Consider the following 21,369-nt stretch of genomic DNA (forward strand, 5'->3'; position numbering starts at 1 on the left):
TATTTGTCTTTGTTTCCTTTCTGAGAAATAGGAATGATGAAGTATTTCTTCCCTCTTTTCGAAAATATAACTTTACAACTATAAAGTTTCTCTTTATAAAATTAATTACATACTCACCATAGAAAATTTAGAAAATACAGTAGAACCTCTGTAAGTTGACCATCCAAGGGACTGTAGTAAACTGGTCAACACACAGAGGTGGTCAGCGTAAGGATCTAGGCCTACTCTACTGATATGTACATGTGGTGCATGTCTGGTCTCTGAAATTTAGTCCAAGTAAGGAGGTGGTTAGTGTAGGGAGGTCATCAACTGTGAAGGTTCTACTGTATATACCTGTATAAACAAAAAGAAGAAATTAAAACATCCCTTAATCTCACTACCCAATATTTTAGTGTCTATCTTCTAAGCCATTTTCTTTAAGAATTTTTTAAATTACCCAAGAACTATATGACTAAAACTATTTTCTAAGCTTTTTTTGAGACAGAGCCTTATCATGTTGCCCTCAGTAGAGTGCAGTGGTGTCACAGCTCACAGCAACCTCAAACTCTTGGGCTTAAGCAATCCTCTTGCCTCTGCCTCCCATGTAGCTGGGACTACAGGAGCCTGCCAGAATGCCCAGCTATTTTTAGAGACAGGGTCTCACTGTTGCTTAGGCTGGTCTTGAACTTCTGAGCTCAGGCAATACACCAGCCATGGCCTCCCAGAGTGCCAGGATTTCTAAGCTTTTGTTTTCTTTTTCTTTTTTTAGAGACAGTTTCACTTTATTGCCCTCAGTAGAGTACACTGGCATCACAGCTCACAGCAACCTCCAACTCCTGGGCTTAGGTGATTCTCTTGCCTCAGCCTCCTGAGTAGCTGGGACTACAGGTGCCTGCCACAATACCCGGCTATTTTTTGTTGCAGTTGACTGGGGCAGGGTTTGAACCCACCACCCTTGGTATATGGGGCCAGTGACCTACTCAGTGAACCACAGGCACCACCTAGAATTCTAAGCTTTTATAATGATTTTCTTTCTGAAGAATTTGAGATTCTGCTTTTATGATATTCTTTCCTAGAATTTGTTTTAAGTAGCAGGTAAGAAGACCATTTGAAATATTTACATTTCATTTTGAATTAACACCTCAATTTATAATACAAAAGATAGTATGTATATTCTCTTTTTTATTTTTTACATTTAAAACTTTTTCAAAGGACAGTATAATTTTTTTTGAACCATCCCATGCAGTCTAGGACTGTACCATAAGTCTTTACATTTCACAGGATAAAAATGTGAGCTCTAGAAAACAGCTTTTACTTCATCTGACTTAAAGATGGAAAAGAGACAGTCATTTTTTATCAAGGCTTCCAGCTTGCCAACCTTCTATCATCGCCGTTTTTTTCACTTTTAAATGTGGTTCTAAATCTTCCTTCCTTGTCATTACATACGTCACTAAATCCACAGTCCTATGTTTCTTCTTTCAATATAAAATTTATTTCCTTCAGCTTTGGTTAAAGCAAAAGATTGACCTCAGGTGTGAAGTTGATTTAGAGGAGGAAGGTGATCACACCTTTCTAAGAAGAGAAAAAGGAAATGCACTTGCACTGAAGTGGGAAAGCTTAGGTTGGATAATGCCAAGGATCTGCATTCAGTTTGGTCGCTGTGTCTCTTAACTATTAGTGTGGCCAAGCACTCTCAACCCTGGCATCACGTGGGAGCTTTAAAATGTGCGGGTGCATGGGGTCATCTCTAAAAACATTTCGGATGCAATTGGGCTGAAATGGCCGGGGCATTGGGATTTTTTAAAGATCTTCAGATGATCCCAATGCAGTCAGGTTTGAGAACCATTATTGTAGAGGACGCTATGTACAGTATGTTCGTCTGTGTCGGATGAACATGGAAGCACTTCCTGCCTAAAGACCAATACCAGTCTACGTAACTTAAGGCTCCTTCAGTGCAGTCATGGAGTTATGCCTTGCATGACGGTGCCTGGGAGAGGGGCAGAACAGGGGATAAAATATAGCCCACTCTTTATTTACTAGGTAAGCTGCCTCCGACTCAGGGCTGCGTCTCTTAGATGAAGTAGGCACTTTTTTCTAATTAGTGTCATGAACAGGCCAGCCTGACACTGCCTTTGCCCTTAATGCTCTTCTACCTTTTGCAGAGACACATTGCCTCTCCATTAAACTATTTTCTGACTTTTTCTAATAGTCCACACTTGCAGGTTCTTTAAAGTAAATGTTTTCCTTTTTTTTTCCTTAAAATAAGCCCATGTAAATGTGGCAGAGACATTGCAAATCTGCAAATTCAAGTTCATTGATGTCTCAGTAATCGATTAGCCTTTAGTCTTCAGCCATCTGTAACTGGCTGAATTTGGTGACTAAAAGCAATAAAAGTGAGAAACTTCAGAAAGACCAACTTACAATGGCCGTATTGTGAATATCTGTGGTTGACTAGTTAGCTTTTTTCTTCAGAACACCAAGAACCTGATTTATAATTTCAAACCTATAGTTAGCATTAACACAGGAGAAAACTCTATTCCATTATCACGGACTGAAACTCTGTTCCCAACCAGTTTGTTCTTTAGTACAGTTGGAATAAAGTCAGGATTCTTCTTATCCATCACCACTATTGGAAAAACAGCTCCAAGTGTGTGCCCAGATGGGAGTACATTCAGCAAATGTCAGCTCCATCACGACTAGAAATATCATTGCTACTAATCGGCACAAAATATCATCCAGATGTATTTTACAATATGTGACGGGGACCAAAGACAATATGATATATAACCTATAATTGTGGTTTTCTCGAGAGCTTCAGCAGTATGTGAATGTTGTGTTAAGAAATCAAAGGAACAACCCTGACCCACCAGCCTGACTCATCTGCCTGACAGTCTGGATGTTTAAGGGGCACAGTTTCACCTTTACTGTGAATACGTTAGATTGAAAAGGACAGCCTTGCACTATGTGGGTTCCCAACCATATGTTTCTGTGCAAAATGAATCACTTGATGAGAAACAGAAAATCACCAATAAGGACTGTTTGTTAATTACCTATGAGGTTGCAGCTAGACTGGACGCAGCAGGGTTTTATTTTAAACCAGATTTGCATACTACATAGTGAGCGTAAATAGGAAACTAGAAAATTTTAGATTGTCATTGGCCTCATGTGCCCTGAAGTGGGTTGATTATCCCAGGGCCAGCTCTACCTGCCTTCCCACCCCCATGTCATTGCTACTTAGATAAAGCAATTTTTATATAGTTAATATTAGCACAAACCCTCTTTTCTGCCTGGCTGCTTCCTAGCAACCTGAAACAGAGTATCTGCTTGCCAATTTGCTTTTGGTTTAAAAAAAAAAAAAAAAACATGAGCAGAATACCCAGTGAATTTGCCACTAGCCTCAAAGAGGTGGGGATGGATGCAACACGCCCCGTGTTGGTTTTGGGACTCACATTGTCCACTGTCTGACCTTGCCGCGCTTCCTACCACAGGCCAGAGAAGATGTGATCCACATGCTGAAGACAGAGAGAACCAAGCCTGAGGTGCTGGAGGCTCATTACGGGTCTGCGGAGCCGGAGAAAGTGCTTCGGATCCTGCACCGAGATGCCATCCTTGCCCAGGAGAAGTCGATAGGAGAAGATGTCTATGAGAAGCCAATTTCAGAGGTAAAAACGCAGCGCTCCCAAGTTTCCCAGAAGGGAGCCTCAGAGAGACGTCGCCACATTCTTCCATCTACCTGCTTTTACATTTCTTTCAAAGGCAAAATTTTTATGATTTACTAATATAGAATAAAAGCATAATTCAATAATTCAAGGTTATTCTATTTCAAGCATAATTAAGTAATTCAAGGGTTATAATGGATATATTTCAATAATAGTTTTAGAAGCTTTTCCTTAAATATACTTACTTAGAGCCAGAAATATATTTTTTGCATGTGATTATTACAGTTCCTTATCTCATTCTCTTAAGAAATGATGTATATAAAAATTTGAAATGCTTATCAGTTTTAACATTGAGTTACTGGGATTATTATCAAATTAGTAACCTAAAATTAAATTGATTTTATAATTAATGTTTATAGTTATAGGGTCACCGGTTTTTGGTATTTTATAGCCTCTATCATAATTAAAATTGTCTTACATGAGTAGCTAAAATACATAATTGGGGAGAAATCTCAATGAAATGCTTGGGAAAATTCCTTAAGATGAAAGTAGTTCTAAGAGGGCTATATTTAATAACTTTTATATAAGATTATAATAGAAACTATTGAATATTATTATTACTTATAATACCACATTTTTATTTATTTATTTTTTTTTGAGACAGAGTCTCAAGCTATTGCCCTGGATAAAGTGCCATGGCAGCACAGGTCACAGCAACCTCAAACTCTTGGGCTTAAGCAAGAGTCCCAAGTAGCTGGGACTATAGGTGCCCGCCACAACACTCAGCTATTTTTTGTTGCAGTTGTCATTATTGTTTAGCTGGCCCGGGCCAGGTTTGAACCTGCTACCCTCGGTGTATGTGGCTGACTCTGTAACCACTGTGCTATAGGCGCTGAGCCGATACCACATTTTTAAAAATGCTATGACATTGTGGTAGAAGTTTGATGCCAAATCAGACCACCAGTTTATAGATCTAGCCATATTGACTCTCTGGAATTCATGTAAAAGCACTTATGGGATGTGAAATTAGTAGCAGGAATGGAAATCAGAACAGAAACCATTACACATTTAGCTTTAACTTGCATCAGGCCTCTGGAGAAACTCAGTTTGACAGCTCTCCAAGATAGGATCTCCTTTAGAGAGCACACACAGCAGATTGACAGTCCTATAATTTTCTAATTTTTGTAACAAGGATAAACTGGAACTGTATTCTCATCTCTTAAAATGCTAAGAGATGATTATATGACAGCAGGCAGTCAACAGGCTGGGTCTATTTTCATGGTGAGATTGGTGAGATCCACCACCACCTGCTGTGTCTTGCTGTAGGCAGATCAGAGAAGTTCTTGAAACTTCCATTTCTTTAACCAAGATGTATACCTCCTAGTGTTGTGGGCATTTAAAGAGGCAATGCTTGTAAAGCTATTAACATAGTGTCTGGAACATAGAAGGTACTTAACAAATAATTAGTATTTGCTGAGATTCGAGGATGATAAGGGTTCATACCCTTCATTCGTTCCAAATGCAGGAAGATTTGAGGCATGAAGGACATGTGGAGATCAAAAACGCACATTTGTTTTATAATAATAATCATCTGGTTTAGAGAACTTAGCTGGGATAAATGGTCTCCTTTGGGATTCCTAATTCTTTTCTAGGGCTTGGGATGACCCCAAGGGAGAGGCAGGCCTGCAGAGCAGACACACTTACCCAGGATCATGGCCTCTGGTCCACCGAGTTCTATGGGCAGAACACAGGCAGAGGAGTTTCTGAGTGGCCTTCAGAAAGTAGGCAGGAGCGAATACTCCTACCTTGCAGACAAAGAAGCAGAGCAGAAAACACCCGTCCTGTGAATTGTCCTTCTGGAACTGGCTGAGCTGGTCCCACTTCTCAGTTTGTTTCTTCTCTTGACTCAACAGTATGAAGAGTCACTCCCCACCTTGGGGAAAAATGAGTAAGGGGTGATGAGAGATAAAGACAGAACCTACTCTTCTCAAAGAGGACCGCCCAAGTGAAGTCCTGTTTTGTGAGAAAAACAGAATATAAGAGAAAAGGTTTTATTTCACCACATATAGATTATTAATCTCTTTGGGATTAACAGTTAAGTCTTGGTACCTGGAAGTTGTAGTACTGCTCTCAAATTCATGAGGCAGGAACCCCAACATTCACTGTTCCTTCAGAAACCTGGGGCGATGAGAACGTATTCTAGCTCTTATTCCTAAAGGCTGTATTGTACTCTAAGTAAATAAAAAAAAAATCACTACTTATTCTAATTTCTATCCCAAATAAGGCTCAGTTAGGTTATCCAGGAGAACCTGTCAGAAGGTAATCAGTGAACCCAGCTTGGTAGAATAGTGGACCTCTTTCCCTTGCCAAATATCTGGGGAGAAATTAAACAGCAATATTAAATCCCCCTGCGCTTACTTGTAAATTAAAGTCCAGACTATTACAACTTATAATTTTAAAGCAAAATTCAAAAAAAATTTAATGTTTCTATTTTCTTCCTTCCTTATTCCTTATTCTGCTCAATCTTAGCCAGAGGGATCTCAATTGATTGTCTGGGTAGAAGTTTTTTTTTGTTTTTCCTTGGACTCATTATCATTTTCAAAGTTACATTAATAATATATCTTGAAACCCCAAGTTCCTAGATTCTAGTTTTTTCAAAAAATTCAAAGTGTCATCCTTGGGACACATGCAAATTATCATAGTAGTAACTTCTCATTCATAAATTTAAAGGATACAAGAAAGTCTCCAACTCCAAGATCAATTTATCTCAAGCAAAATTAAGTTCTTTGACCTTAGGACTCGGTATAATGCAGGCTCATATTAACCGTTAGCAAAGACTAAAGCAGAGACTTAGAGCATGTTTGCAGGAAGGAGGGTAGCGAGAGAAAATCTTCAGCATCAGCAGAATTCTGGTAGGTCTGGGGCGGTCGGCCACATCACACAAAGCCTGTCACCACCAAAAATTAAGGGAAATGATAAACCCGGCTGGGTGGTGCATGCACTGTTGTGCCTTTAGTGAGTGGCATTGGGAACGCCTGTCTTTTTGCAAAGCCTGGAGATTTGCCCTGGAGACCTCTCCAGTGTGTAGATTTTACTTTAGTGCTCAGCTTTCCCACCTGCGTATTAAAAACTTCTTTGATCCTTTTCTTTTATCAGCCCCCTTTCCCAGGCCTAGGAAACCCATCTCTTCGGAGGGCGACTTTTTTGAAGCCTGTGTGACTTGGGGCCTAGGAGGGACCACACCTCATCCGGTGTTATTCTTTGGTAAAACTCAGCCATCCTCATGTGTGAATTTGCCGATCCTTGAGTAACTTGTTCAACTCAAGACAACAAAAATATTTTCTTCTGCCACAACTTTTTCTGCAGTAGGAAGCCTCAACTGAGTCGTTGTTGTTGTTTTAGCGTTTTAACCAGTTTCTGCAAGTGGTCCTCTTCTTTATCTATTATTATTCTGTGATCTTGCAGTTTTTGACCTGTTTGCTTCCATTTCCTCTATACTTGCAGACCCTGACACTTGTTTTTATAAGATTATCTCCCATGTTCTATATTGTGTGGTCTCCATCAGGGAGAGACATAAAATCAAGGAGTTCGGAGCCTGCCAAGAGTATTCTTTGTTGACTGTAAATCTTACCTGCTTTCATGTCCTTGGGTTGGGGTTGGATAACTCAAGGGAACTTTCCCCTCACACCACATCCATGTCTGGACTTATCTAATGTTGCCCTGCCCAAACCCCCTCTTGTTTGTCTCATCTTTCCTTCAGACACTATGCCTCAGAGCTTTTAGAGTGTGTTTACTTGCAGCCCAAGTAATGTTGGCAACTCCATCTATAAAAGCCAAGTCCCTGAAACTCAACAAATTATGCTTCAAAAATCTTACCCTAATTTTTCCAGGTTATAATTCTTAAGCATGCATATATATACATGAGAGAGAGAGAGAGAGAGGGAGAGAGAGAGAGACTGACTCATTCTATTGCCCCAGGCTAGAGTGCCCTGGCATCAGCCTAGCTCATGGCACCTTCAAACTCCTGGATTTAAATGATCCTCCTGCCTCAGCGTCTGGAGTAACTGGGAGGTGCCACCACAACACCTGATTGATTTTTCTATTTTTAGCAGAGATAGGGTCTCACTCTTGCTTAGGCTGGTCTCAAACTCCTGAGCTCAAGTGATTCACCTGCCTTGGTCTCCCAGAGTGCTAGGATTACAGGCGTGAGCCACCCAAGTCTGTTCATATTCTATATAACTACTTTGAATAGCTGCTCCCTTCACGGGACAGGCCCCCAACTGATCTCATGAATGACCATCTGCAGAATTATAGCATTCTTGTTGACTATTTCCTAGATCCTGGCACCTTGTTTGTGAGTAAAGTGACACTGCTGTGTTCTCTGGGCTCTCCTGTCTCTATTGTCTTGATTCAACAAAGACCAAAATACCTCCCTTCTTAATAGCCCTGTTTTTGAGAGCACTTAGATCCATTTCCCTTCCTGGTAAATCCAATTTGGTCTTTAAGACCTCATATTTCCTCATAAGTAGATTTCTCTCTTCTTCAATTAGCCCCTTACGGACAACAGCACTAAAACCACCTCCTGAACCATGATCCTTTTATCTAAAATCTACTGAAATTTCTTCTCAAGTGCTTGAACTTCTCCACCAGCCTGATTCATTAGCTTAAGACTTTGAAGTATACCCTTCCTTAGTAAATTTTTTGCCTTTGATGTTATGATGATCTCATTCAATTTTCCTTCCACTTCTGTTCAAGTAGAATCTATATTTCCAAAGTAATAGGTGCCCAATCCATTTTCACTATTCATTAAGAAAGGCCATTCCATGGCTTGATGCTCATAGCACAGTGGGTAGGGTGCCAGCTACATATACTGGTGCTGGTGGATTAGAACCTGGCTTGGGCCTGCTAAACAACGATGACAACTGCAACAAAAAAATAGCCAGGCACTGTGGTGGGCACCTGTAGTCCCAGCTACTCAGAAGGCTGAGACAAGAGAATCGCTTGGGCCCAAGAGTTTGAGGTTGCTATGAGTTGTGATATCACATCACTCTACCCAGGGTGACAGTGAGACTGTCTCCAAAGAAAAAGAAAAGAAAAGCCATTCCTGTGTTCTTAGCCACAGCATGGATCCTAAAATCCAGAAGCCAGGTACACATATGATTAATGAAGCTAGAGAATTTGAAGTTATGGGAGGTGGTCTTCAGAATCTCTGGACAAGCCACACGGAGCCAGAAGACAGGTTACTTCAGGTCTCTCCCAGGAGTTTGATATAGTTCCAGACATAATAATAAGAAATAGCAGCTGGCAGAGATGACCTTTTGCTACTTATGTTAGTTCTTGATATCCAAGATTTAAAATCGAAAGCTAGGTCCTCACATATGAATGCTTTATAGCAGAAGAATTTACTGCCTCCTCAGTTTGAAGCCTGGATCTACCATGCTGCCTAAGAAGCATACCACGCACACCAATATCTTAGTCACTTAAGCATTAAGAGATGAAAAGACTGCCTTCTTGATAATGTAATTACTTTGGGGGTTGAGTTGTGCTAGTGTAAATGATGTGAACATTATCCACAGAGAACCCCACAACCTATTACAGTGGTGTAGACCAGGGCCTTAGCTACTGTGAACAACCAGTTTCAAATGCCCGTATGGACAGAAAGCATGAAGGCTAAGGTCTACCCACTGCCCCAGCTGCCCCACAACACTTGATGTTTCCATGTGTTGTTTTTTTCTCCACATATACATGCAATGACTCTTTGGATTTCTCAGCCAACCATCCAATTAATAATGCCACCACTTTCCCTCTAGACGTCTTTGAATGTATGGCGAAATCCCGGGGGAGAGTTTGAGCCTTCAGAGCACAATGTGTCATCCTATGACAGGCAGAGTAAAAATTCAGAGATTAAAAAGCTGAGCTGTGCATTTCCAGCTCCCAATCCAAATGTGCCCTCCAAATAAGTCACCTCTCCTTTGTTAGGGAGGAATGGGGGAAAGTGTGAAGAAATAGGCAGAAGTTGATCTTTAGATACCTTCCAAAGAATGGAGAGTCCTATTTTATGATACAGTAGGAAGGATCAAAAAGGGGAAATGTTGCTTTTTCTACATTTTTGATGATGATTATGTTTCAGCAATGCTTGATAAGTTCTATAAAATATGGTGAAAAACAAACTTGTAAAAATTGGGAGTTCTTGGGGAGAATATTTTGTAGTAGGGAGTTATCCCAATGGGAAAACTTCTTGGATAGTTTGTCTCTTTAAGGCTACAAAAATTTATCAGAGGACAAAAAGTATAATTTGTCAATTCCTAATGATCTCGGATAGTCTCAGCCACCAGTTAACTTGGGCTTCTCCACCAGTCCCTGTCTGGTCATCTGCCTCTAAACAAAGGGAGATCTGGGAAGAAGATACCAAGGATAATGGGAACAATTCCTCTTTTGTCTTTGGCCTCAGAAATGATCTGTTCACAATGAACACATAATGCAATTATACAGAGAGCCTCAATCCTCCTTATGATTGAAGAGCAAACAGACCGTAGGGGAGGAACTGCTCTGATGCTGAGACCATGTGGAACTAACTCCTGGGTCTTGGGGAGTTGGTTGTGAAACTGAGAGTGTATTTTAAATATGTATGTTTCACCTAGATCAGTGGTTCTCAACTGTGGTGGTGATGGAGTTTTCCTTTGAGGGGACATTTGGCAATTTGGGGTAGTTTGATTGTCATAACTGAAGATGGTACTACTGGCAGCATCTAGACTGGGGATGCTGTAAACATCCTCAGTGCACAGCACGCCCCCAACAAAGAATTACCTGCTTCAGCAGTGCCAAAGTTGGGAAGCCGTGACTAGAGTCTAGAGGGGAGAGTTAGGGTAGCGAGCAGGCTGGGAAAATATCAGTAATGTAAGATTTGGTTCATTTAACAGGCATTTACTGAACATATACTTTGTTCCAGGCCCTGTGCTAGGTACTAGGGACTAAAACGATTATCAAAATATGATCCCTTGAAAATCTTCATAGCCTGGCTAGGGAAAAAGACACAAGAAATCACATAATACTTGCTAAGACCTCATTTAAAGATATATACTCTGTATAAGTTTTTTAATCCTTCCTATATTTAGCATTTCATGAAAAAAAAGAAGACTTTAGAGCTCCATATACATTTCCTAGAAATATACACATGTAAGCTCTAAAAAAAAAAAGATAAGTACTTCCCAGGGAAGAAGTTTGGTATATGTACGTGCTGAGATCTTCATTTTTCTGAGGTCAGGAGGGATATTATTCTCTTTCTTTCTGAATAAGGGCCTTTGCTATCCCATTACAACTATGAAAGAGTTTGTTCTCCTGAAAATTTAGGAACCATACTAGAAATTAAAAAAAAAAAATTCTGGAAGGCTGCAAGTGACCCTGACATTATTTTGGCTAGTTTATAAAGCCAATTGGCATATGAGAAAATGATGGGAAGCGGGGGGGGGGGGATGGCAGTGAATTCCAGTCTCACCTTCTCTCCTTCAGGCAATAAATTACCAGAACAATGTAAACAAATTATTTAGAGTCATATGCAAATGAAATGAAATATCAAGCTCTTTCCCACCCTTTTGCTCCTTCAGCTGGACAGACTTGAGGAAAAACAGAAGGAAACCTACCGGCGCATGCTAGAGCAGCTGCTGCTGGCGGAGAAGTGTCACAGGCGCACCGTGTACGAGCTGGAGAACGAGAAGCACAAGCACACGGACTACATGAACAAGAGCGACGACTTCACCAACCTGCTGGAGCAGGAGCGGGAGAGGTAACGCCCACACGCGCTCCCAGCACACCCAGCGCCACCAGCCAGCCCTTCCATGTCTGTCCCTCCCTTCAGGGATCGTTCTCCTGTCCAAGGGAACCACAGACAGGTGTCCAGGGCCTAATTCTGGTATCCAAGTGGTTTGTGACCGTAGACAGATAAACTGCACCTGAGATTATTACACCAATATGTTTGGGAGTGCAGGTAAGTAGAGTGCCGCATTCCTACGCCGATGTTGAAAGCCCTGATATCTCAAAGCTGGAAAGAAACCCAAGGAGCTTTATTCGAACTTGAAGTAGAAACCTACAGTAAAGCACCTACATGTAAAAAGCCTCTTTAGCTATTGCCTCCTATTTGAAATAATCTAGTCTTTCTTTTTGGGGTTGAAATCCAGTCTTTAGGAAGGCAAACTTTTAAGTTTTAACCATTCTAAATGAATTGTATGACTTTTTAATACCAGTATAGAAAATCTTAATATTTGGCTAACTATAAATTACCTAATGAACAGAACCACCTGCTTAGCTTTCCAAAGGCTGCATAACTCTCAAAACTTAGTGGAAAAAGTTTTCCAGTCAATCCAACCAACAAAAACTGAGTGTATTAAGCCTTGGTGTTTATTGTAGGTATTTAGTTTGCTAAGACATTTGAAGCAGAGACCTCAAAAGCTTTGTAGTTAACTCTTCTGCGGTATTTAGTCTTTCCCCCAGTATCTTTAAAACTTCTCTCTCCTTCCCTTTCTTTTACCTGAATGGCTCTGTGTGTGAATTGCAGTCTTTGAAACCAATGACTTTGAATCCAGACGCTTTGCGTTACCAAGCATGTCTGCTTTTGTGTTTAGGGCCTGCCACCTGACAGCCCCTAGGGAAGAGCTACCCAACTTTATTATCTATTTCCTTACAGAGACGTGTTCTCTCACATTAGTTTACATCCTACCTTTTATCACAGTAAAAGGCTAAATAAAATCATGAAACAGAACAGGTTTGTGTTAAACATTTTGAAAAATTGTTGATCTTGTTTACTTATTTTTGGACTTGGTACATCCCTGGAGGAAGGAGAAATGGAAGGGACAACAATGGCTGAAGTGTCAGGTCTCTAACTTACGGTTAGAGTACGTCTCTAACTTACGGTTTCTTTATGCTGAAGTTCCTATAAGCTGAAGTTTACCATCTTCAGGTTTGAACAAAAGGATGACCTGATTTGGTATTTTGGGGTAACCAGTGAGAATAAATCCTTCCTCCTCAAAGAACTTCCTAAGCTCAAGCTACAGATATTTCGAACCAGGTTCTGAATCAGTTTGAAGGCCATATGTAGTCCTGCATCGCTTAACAACGGGGATATGCTCTGAGGAATTTGTCAGTAGGTGTTTTTGTCATTGTGCAAACATTATAACGCATGCTTACACAAACCCAGGTGGCATAGCCTCTGTACCCCTAGGCATTATGGGATGGTCTATTGCTCCTAGGCAAACCTATATAGCATGTTACTGTATTGAACACTGTAGGTAATTGTAACGCAGTTATTTGTGTATCTAAACATAGTTGAACATATCAAAAGTACAGTAAAAATGCAGTATAATCTCATGGTCCTTTGTTGGTGAAAATATCATTATGTGGTGCATGACTTTGCCTATAACATGCATCTAGTGTCCTGTGTTGGACTGTGGTCTGGTGGAGAAGTAGCAACTTGATGTAGACTTTTATCTAGGCTATTTCTTTTTCTTTCTCCTTTGTTTTCCTAAATTTTGTGTTTGATGAGAATTGTTGAAATAATAATATACAGGCTTGGCACCCGTAGCACAGTTGTTGTGGCGCCAGCCACATACACCAAAGCTGGCAGGTTCGAGCCTGGCCCAGGCCTGGCTAAACAACAATGACAACTGCAACAGAAAATAGCTGGGCATTGTGGCAGGTGCCTGTAGTCCCAGCTACTTGGGAGGCTGAGGCAAGAGATTCACTTGAGCCCAGGAGTTTGAGGTTGCTATGAGCTATGACATCACAGTACTGGTGATAGTGACATAGTGAGACTAGTGAAAGAAAGAAGGAAAGAAAGAAAAGAAGGAAGGAAGGAAGGAAAGAAAAATATACCATGAGGAGGGCTACAGTTCCGAGTGCTCTTACAGTCTCTCCACAGTGAGCCTGTGCCACGTGTGTGTCTATTTACTCGGTTCCTGTTGGTCAGGAGGTGAACTATTCCAATGCCCTCCCTCTTTCCAGAGTTAATGTACTCAATGCTGATAGAAACCAATAGAAAAACAACTACACACCCACATGTTCAAGTAGGGGGAGGAAGAGGAGGGAGGAAGAAGGGGAGGAGAGGGGGCATTAGTGAGCTGAGCTCTCACCGGAGGTGCACAGCACACCCCAGGGGAAGGGGCTCAGCTACCGCTTAATTAGCATTGTTTACCTTAGAATGCAAACAATGGCGCCTCCTCATTGTCCCTCATACTAATCTGAAATAAAAAAATAAAAAGAACAACTACAACAGCCTCTCCTGAGTAAAGAGCTGTGCAGAAAGTTTTAAAAATCAAGATAAATTTTTTTTTAATTACCTTAACATTCTTTAATCAACACCACCAGGATATGTCACCAAATTTTCAGGTTTTAGATAAGATGTCACATTCCTTTTGGCCAAGATCAAGTGTAGATAAGAATTCACTAAGAGACCTTTGACTCTTTCTTAATTTGCAAACCACTTTATGGTTTTAAAATATTTTAAAACAGTTTTTGATGGAACAGGTTACGCTTTAATACGTAAACACTTTTTTAACCCTCAATGTTTTTTCTTAGCTCAGTACCCTGACTGACCACCAGTGCCCACACCACAGGCACGCTGAGACAGACACTTTATTTTAAATTAAACATCCCACTAAAGCCCTGATAACGTAGGTTGGCGTCTCTGCATTTCTCTGCCATCTGAGGCGTCCACTGTGACTGGCTCCCTGAATTCCTGGGGCAGTGAAGTCTTTAGGATTTTTCAAAGGTCAAGCTTCAGATTCCTGCGGCCCTTTGGAAACTGCCCCGCTAAATCTGCTTTGGGTTAAATCCTCTTTTTGAACTAAGCGGTCATAATTAGATCTACTTATGGGAGCTGGCAGGGGCTGACCCGAGGCTGGCTTTCCCGCGGCGAGTCTGGGGCGCCCTCCGGGCTGGGCCCACGGGCCGTGGCCATTGCATCTCCGCGGCTCCCCGGGCCGGGACGCTCCCCGGGGATGGCGCGGTCACCGCACCCGTGGGGCAGGTGGGCGCAGCCGGCGAGGAGCCCGCCCGTCTGAGGGCTGGCAGAGTCTTCTCTGAGAATGCGCCAAGGCCTCTGTTGGCTTTTTTTTTTTTCCAACATTTTTTAAAATTGTCATAAAGACATAGATCATGTATACATGGATGCCTTTGTTTATGGGGTACACTGTGCTGATTGCTGATTTTATACACAATTAGGAATGCTGACATCAAACTAGTGAATACAGTCTTCACATCATTGTTGGCTTCTTGTTTTGCACTTCCTTCCTGGCTCGCGAAAAGTCCCTTTTTTTGTGAGCAAAAACGGAGCCAAGAACTTTCCTTCAGAAATGCTTCCTTCTGGTTCCTGTGTCTCTCGCCCCGCAGGCTGCTTACTGGGGTGCTGCGGGAGGAAGGCCCCGGCGGACCGAGGGCTCCCCTGCTGCCCCTGCACCTGAGCTGCGTTCTTCCACATCTGTCCTGCTCTGGAAGGGTCATTTACCTTCCTCCAGAGAACAATGGTTTAAAGATACAGTCCCCAGGTAACTAACCAGACAGGGTCTGTAGGTTTGTTCTTAAGCTGAATTGGTATGCAACAGGTACAATGAAGCAAATGACCCAGGTTTACCTTTTTACCTGTTAGAGCCCTGTTGGTAAGTGGGAGTCAAGCATGGGTAGATGTTTGTAACTGGGGGACTGCCGGTAATAAGGCACTCAATACACATACACAGTCAGTAACGGGTGGGGATAAGACATCCGGAGGCAGGTATTCGATGAAACTAGGAAGCTGGGATGAGGCTCTGAGCATTTCAAAAGATTTATGAGATAGCCCTTTCAAGAGTTCCAATTCTTTTTTACAGATGGAGACACTGAGTCCCAGAACAATTTCATGGTTCAAAGAAGATCACGCAGAGCAGGCTTACCGGTCTAGCACTTTGGTATAAAGGAATACTTTCTGCAAAATGGCTTGTTTTATTATGTTTTATTTTTTGTGTGTAGGCACCCTACCTCCATGCTCTGATGTCCAAACTGTGACACAAAATTTAAAAGGCAGACTGACAGTTATCATGAAGGTATAACCACAAACAATGCCTCCAGACTTGTAAGGTAGAGGCTTCCAGCAGTCTGTTGGAAGAAGCAGCCTGGGGACTTGTTTTGAAGTGAGTTTCAATAACGTACATAGTGTTTTACTTGACTTGCGTCCTATTTGGTGTAGTTGCGATAGTGGACCGATATATTTATGGGGGAACTAAATAAAGCCCTCCCTACTCACCCCCCTGTTATTGCCACTAACCTTCTCTATAAGTGTAAAAACTATATAAATTATTTTTTGCTTTTTGTGAGGTGGTTAAATTCATTTATAGAAAAATTCTATAAATTAAGTATCTAAAATGGGCAATATATGTTCTGGGTTTCCTTCATTCTAAGTCAACAGACTGTGATTGTAATTTATCATTCTCAATTTACAACGTATCTATTTTTAAAAATATTCACAGTCCCAAGTTCAAAAGAAAATGGCATGAAAAAAATATATCGGCTTAATTAGCATTGTTAATAATAAAGATGATCATTTCTTTCATTGCATAAATTAAGATTAGATAAAAAAAAAACCTCTCTTATCTAAACACCGTATTTGGTTTGGTTCATATTTCAAATCAACTTGACCTTTAAAGGCATAATTCTGAGCTCATGAGATCACCTTCGAAGTTCATACTTTATTCCCTGTCTGAACTTCAAGGCTTGTGATTTTAATCTTAAGCTTCACTAGGGCTGTTCCAAGAATGTCAAAATAGAGAGAACACAGTTACATCAAAAAGTGGTCTGGAACTTAAAGAAATATTTGAGGGGAAGGGGTATGCGTGTGTGTGTGAGAGAGAGAGAGAGATATGGAGAGTGCTGTCTAAACCTATCATGGTAGATATAGATTTTAAAGCCTTTGGATTTTATAGGCTCAGCTGGGACTACATAAATAATTACATCATCATATAATATTGCAGCAAGCCTTCCAAGTATAAGTTCATTTTTTTTTAAGTGCAAATCAGCCTCTCAAGAGAAATCTCTTAACCTGTGAGGCAGAGACTGTAGGAACAACAGCTTGAAGGAAGGGGAAGCCTTCCGGCCCCATTTTGGTATCATTCCTTCAAGTCAACGTGAAGGGGGTCAGGCATTTGCCTGGTGGTCCACTGGACAGTCGGCACAACTATACTTGCCTGTGCAAGGGAATGGCCAGTCAGAACACACTTATCTTATAAACTTGCTCTAGGGGACTGGTAACCTCAGAAATATTCTTGGTTTTCTTTATGGAAAAAGATTCATGTCTGGTTCCCTGGCACAGCAACCTTACGTTTCTATTGACTTTTCTCACTGGTAGCTCAGGGAACTTAAATAAAGCTCTCTGTAGAAAAAGGTTGCTGATGTTGCATAAATGCTCAAGTCTCATCAAGCAGAAAGTAACCAATAGTGAAATGTGTCAGCAGGACACAGCTGGGCCTTCCCTGTGCTGAGCATAGTTAGCGCTTACTGACCCCCTGATAAGCTGGACACATACACCATCTCTTTCAGTCTGTATAAAGCTAGGAGATGTGTAATTATTATCTCCGTTCAGCAGATAGAGGAGCAGAGATATTAAGTTCCTTTCCTGAAGTCATTTGCCAATAATTACTTGGCAGAATCAGGGTTTAAATGGGGATATTTTCAGTACAAACAACTTTTTTACTTTCAACTTATTACCTTCTGGTTAAAGTGAACACCTGTGCACTTGTGAAAGTGAAGCCCTCTGCCCTGAGGATGAAAGGTGATTTGGAAAGTTGGCCAGTGACTTGGACTGTGGTTTAAAATTCAAATTCATAGACCTTAACTTGGTTGTGAGATATACCAACTACTGTCAGTATCCTTCAAGATCAAGAAAATTTCTGGGACTAGTTTTTGTGAAAGGAGAGGGATTGTAATTCAGAGGCCCAGTGACCAAGCTGGAATATGTTTTGTAGTTTCTGGAATAATGCAGTATCAAACTCCGCCTTCCAATTCTTCTTGGAAATATGTACACCCCACTTCCTACTGAAAAATGTAATTAGTATAAAGGAGGCTGAGTTGATGTTGTGTTACCACTAGGACACAGCTCCAGTTTAAGTTCTGGGGTTTTGGGGGAACAGGGTGTGTGGCAGATGGTGTAAAGGAAGTGATGTTACACATCTTAGGTAAAGGGATGAGACAATCACAGCAACTCACAAAGGGAGCTTCCCAGGGTTGGGGAGCTAGGAGAGGATCGACATCTCTACTGTGGATCTGTGAGCGTGTCCTTATCTATCCAGGCAGCTCCCAGGTTAAAAATGCCTCTGAGTTTCATTTCACCACCTCCCACCTGTCAAAAAATACTGGCTCTGGGGCAGGTGTGATCTTTTCCCCACACTTCATAGCACTCTGATTCTCAAGGTCAATGAGCGAATAGCCTCTGATTAAAGATTTTTAGGCTACAGTCTTACTGATAGAACTTTTATTAAAATGTGTAGGAAAATGAGTTATCTGATTAACAAAATTTTCTGATGAAGGGTTATGATATAAATTAGTTTACTTTTACCACCACAGGAAATACTTAGAAAATGTATTTTTCTTTCCTTAAAAATGTTTAAAATGTACAATAAAATCCAGTTAAGTCATATTTGATGACTTAAGGACTTGCAGTGGTACAGCTGCCTGGATGACACTGTACCTGAAAATCTCAGAGCCTATTAGGTTATATTTAAATCTAAGCGTCAGTCATGATTGCATTTTACTATAGACACAAGAATGGTGAAGATGTTTTCTGGATCTTAGGGCTGAACCAAGCTGAGAGTTTTAGTTGATTAGATTCAAAATATTTTAGCTTTTAAAACTACCAATAGCACAACAATAGAACTTGGACCAGTCCAAGTCACTGGCCTAATGATACTCTACAAAGGACTGAGAAAATGAAGAAAACTGGCAATGAGAGTAAAAGTGGTGAAAGAAAGAGAAGGCTTGAGAGAAAATGGGCAAGAAACACACTTTCCTGTGTATAATTTCAGCGAGCCATGTAAGAATGCCTCAATCCTGGTATTTGATACTCTTTATTCTAGAAAAGCCCTAAGAGAAGTGAGCATACAAGATGGCATTGGAATAAAAATATTAGAAATAATGAGAACCCAGTAAGGGGAGATAGGTTGGCAGAATGTTCTAGATATGAACAAGACATTGAGAAAGCTGAGTTCTTTCAAAACGTTTTCAAAATGTTAACAGATATTCCTTGAAACTCCAAGTTCCTTGTTCATTGAAGAGGCTTCTTCTTAGGAAGAAAAATAGAGGCAGCTCCTTTCATTTAGCTGCCTTGTGACCCAGTAAATGCTGGTCACAACACATTAGACCAGCAAGTTGGCAGCTGTCCTGCACAAAGGTCACAGAGGCCTCAAACTCAAGTGCCTCCAGAGGTGGGCAGTAGGGAACAGGACAGGCCCAGGTCTATAGCACACATGGTGTGAGCGGGGGTGGCAGGTACTGTCTCATGGGAGAGACCATGCTCTGAGTACCAGGAAAAGCCAGAATGTAGCCCAGGTGATGGACGCTGCTGTAGATTGTGGGCCCAGTGTGGCCAATTCCGACTTTTCAGGAAAAGAATTCTAATCCTAGTAAGATATTTCTGTTTTCCAATGTTGACTCAAATTTATAAAGCAGTATGTAGTAAATGAACCTAGCTCTAGCTGTTTTGTCTCTCAAGTGGCTAGTTTGCAACCTTTGCAAGCCTGGATGTCAAGGGGAGTGGGGCCTATGCAGCAGCCCGTCATAACAGCCCTGCCAAATCTTGTGCCCTGGTTAATGGTGACCAATCAGACCATTGAGACATTCTTGAGATGTATAAAATAGAAAGAAAGAGAGACAAAGGGAGCTTAGGGGAAAAGACCCACCAGCACACAGAAATTCTAAGACTGCATAAATCCACATTATAGGAATAGGGTTACAATGGACAATTATTTGTGAAGGGTGATGAGCACTGGCTCACAAGCATTGTTGTTGTATTACTAAAACTATAGGTGTATGCTAAACAACAATGAACAATATTCAGTTCTTTCTGGGCCTAGTTGGCTAAGAAGACAGTTTTCTGTATTAATTCAGTTCTGGGGGTTTTCTAAGAACTATTATCTTAAGTATAGCCTCAGAGACTAACTGGTCCAATTATAGAATTATACAGTTGTTATAGCTTTGACATCATCATTTGTCTATGCTCAGTTATAAAAAATTTACTGATCGTGACAAGAATTGAATCTTTGTTACCTACTATTTTCTATTACTCTGTGGCCTGTCCCCTTTGAACAGCCCCCCTAAAGCAACCACTCTCTCAGCAGAAATTTGTCACAACTGAAGGACAGAAGTCAGTATCTTGCCTTCTGGATCTCAGAAGCAAGGATCTGGGTCTAGCACTAGAAAGAGCATGTGATCAAGTGAATCCAAGTTTTGTTTATCATTCTTCTTCTTTCCCATTTAGAGAAGGCGCTTCTCTGAGATAACAGAAGCTCCTTTCAGAGAAGAGAAGTCTGTGCTGGGGGAAGGGAGAGTCCAGAAGAAAAGGCTCTGTTCCCCAGGGGGCATGGGGAGCAAAGATGGTGGGTAATACAACCCCGGGATAGACTTAGTATGCCGAATTTGGGACTGAAGGAATAACCAGGTGGAATCCAGGGGTATATAAGTTAGCTGGGTCTGTCATAACAAAGTATCATGGACTGTGTGGCTTAAACAACAGAAATTTATTTTCTCACAGTTCCGGGGGCTGGAAGTCTGAGAGGAGAGAGCCAGAATGGTTGGGTTCTGGGGAGGCCTCTCACTCCGGCTTGCAGATGGCAGCCTTCTCACCCTATGCTCATGTGGCCTTTCTTTGGGTGCACATGCACTTCCTCTTCTTATAAAGTCATCAAACAGATTAGGACCCACTCTATGACCTTCTTTAATCTGAATTACCTCCTCAAATCCCTATCTCCAAACACAGTCAACTGGGGCTTAGGGCTTCAGCGTATGAGCATGGTGGGAGGGGGGTGTGGGGGTGTGTGTGCAGCATTCAGTCCATAGCAAAGGGAATGACAAGATTTGTGATTCTCCCTTCAAGAATTCAGGAGAAATAGAGCAAAAATGGCGTCTGATATCTTCAGCTGGAGAGACCCTGATATAGCCTCAGTTTCTGCAACTTTAAAAGAATCTCTTTGTTTTCCCCATGTCCCTGGCAGGCTGTGGGAATAGCTGAGGCAGGGCTGGACCAGAGGGCAGAACTGTAAGTGACTTGGACAGCAGCATGAGCAGAGTGACAACTGAGATCAGAGACCCCAGTGTGCATCTCAGAAGGTGCCAGTATGGAAGGATGATGACCAGATGACCTCTTATCCCCTTCCTGGTGGGCCCAGCACTTAGTCCTGACTCCAGAAATGAGGTCTTGAAGCCCCAGAATTAACTCAGGAAATCCTAACTTGACAAAAAAGTCTTTGAGCTTACTGAGAGAAAATCGGGTGGGGTGAGCTTCCCCAGAATTAATGAAAACAAAGTCTGTCACCTATGGAATGGGAGCCAGTAATAGAAATGAAAAGAGATACACAGAAAAGTGAAGTAATCTTATTTCTTGCACACGTAAGTTTGGAGTTTGCAATTAATACCACCATCATCAGCAAAGTAATCACATGTATGTGCTAAGGAGAAATAATGTGGTATTGTGGCTGATTCCAGCGTACAACTATCTTGTGACCTT

At 41.4% G+C, this 21,369-nt stretch overlaps 1 protein-coding gene across 1 annotated transcript in view; it reads left to right on the forward strand.

Annotated features, from left to right (window-relative positions):
* Positions 1–21,369, forward strand: part of FILIP1 (filamin A interacting protein 1) — a 175,264-nt gene that overhangs the window by 121,003 nt on the left and 32,892 nt on the right. Inside the window, exons 3-4 of the mRNA XM_003796744.2 lie at positions 3,468–3,641; positions 11,243–11,421. Of these exons, the coding sequence (XP_003796792.1) occupies positions 3,468–3,641; positions 11,243–11,421 (353 nt within the window). The remainder of the gene's footprint in view (positions 1–3,467; positions 3,642–11,242; positions 11,422–21,369) is intronic.

This window comes from Otolemur garnettii, unplaced genomic scaffold, assembly GCF_000181295.1.
Source record: "Otolemur garnettii isolate 467f Iridium unplaced genomic scaffold, OtoGar3 scaffold00107, whole genome shotgun sequence".
NCBI classification, from domain to species: Eukaryota; Metazoa; Chordata; class Mammalia; order Primates; family Galagidae; genus Otolemur; species Otolemur garnettii.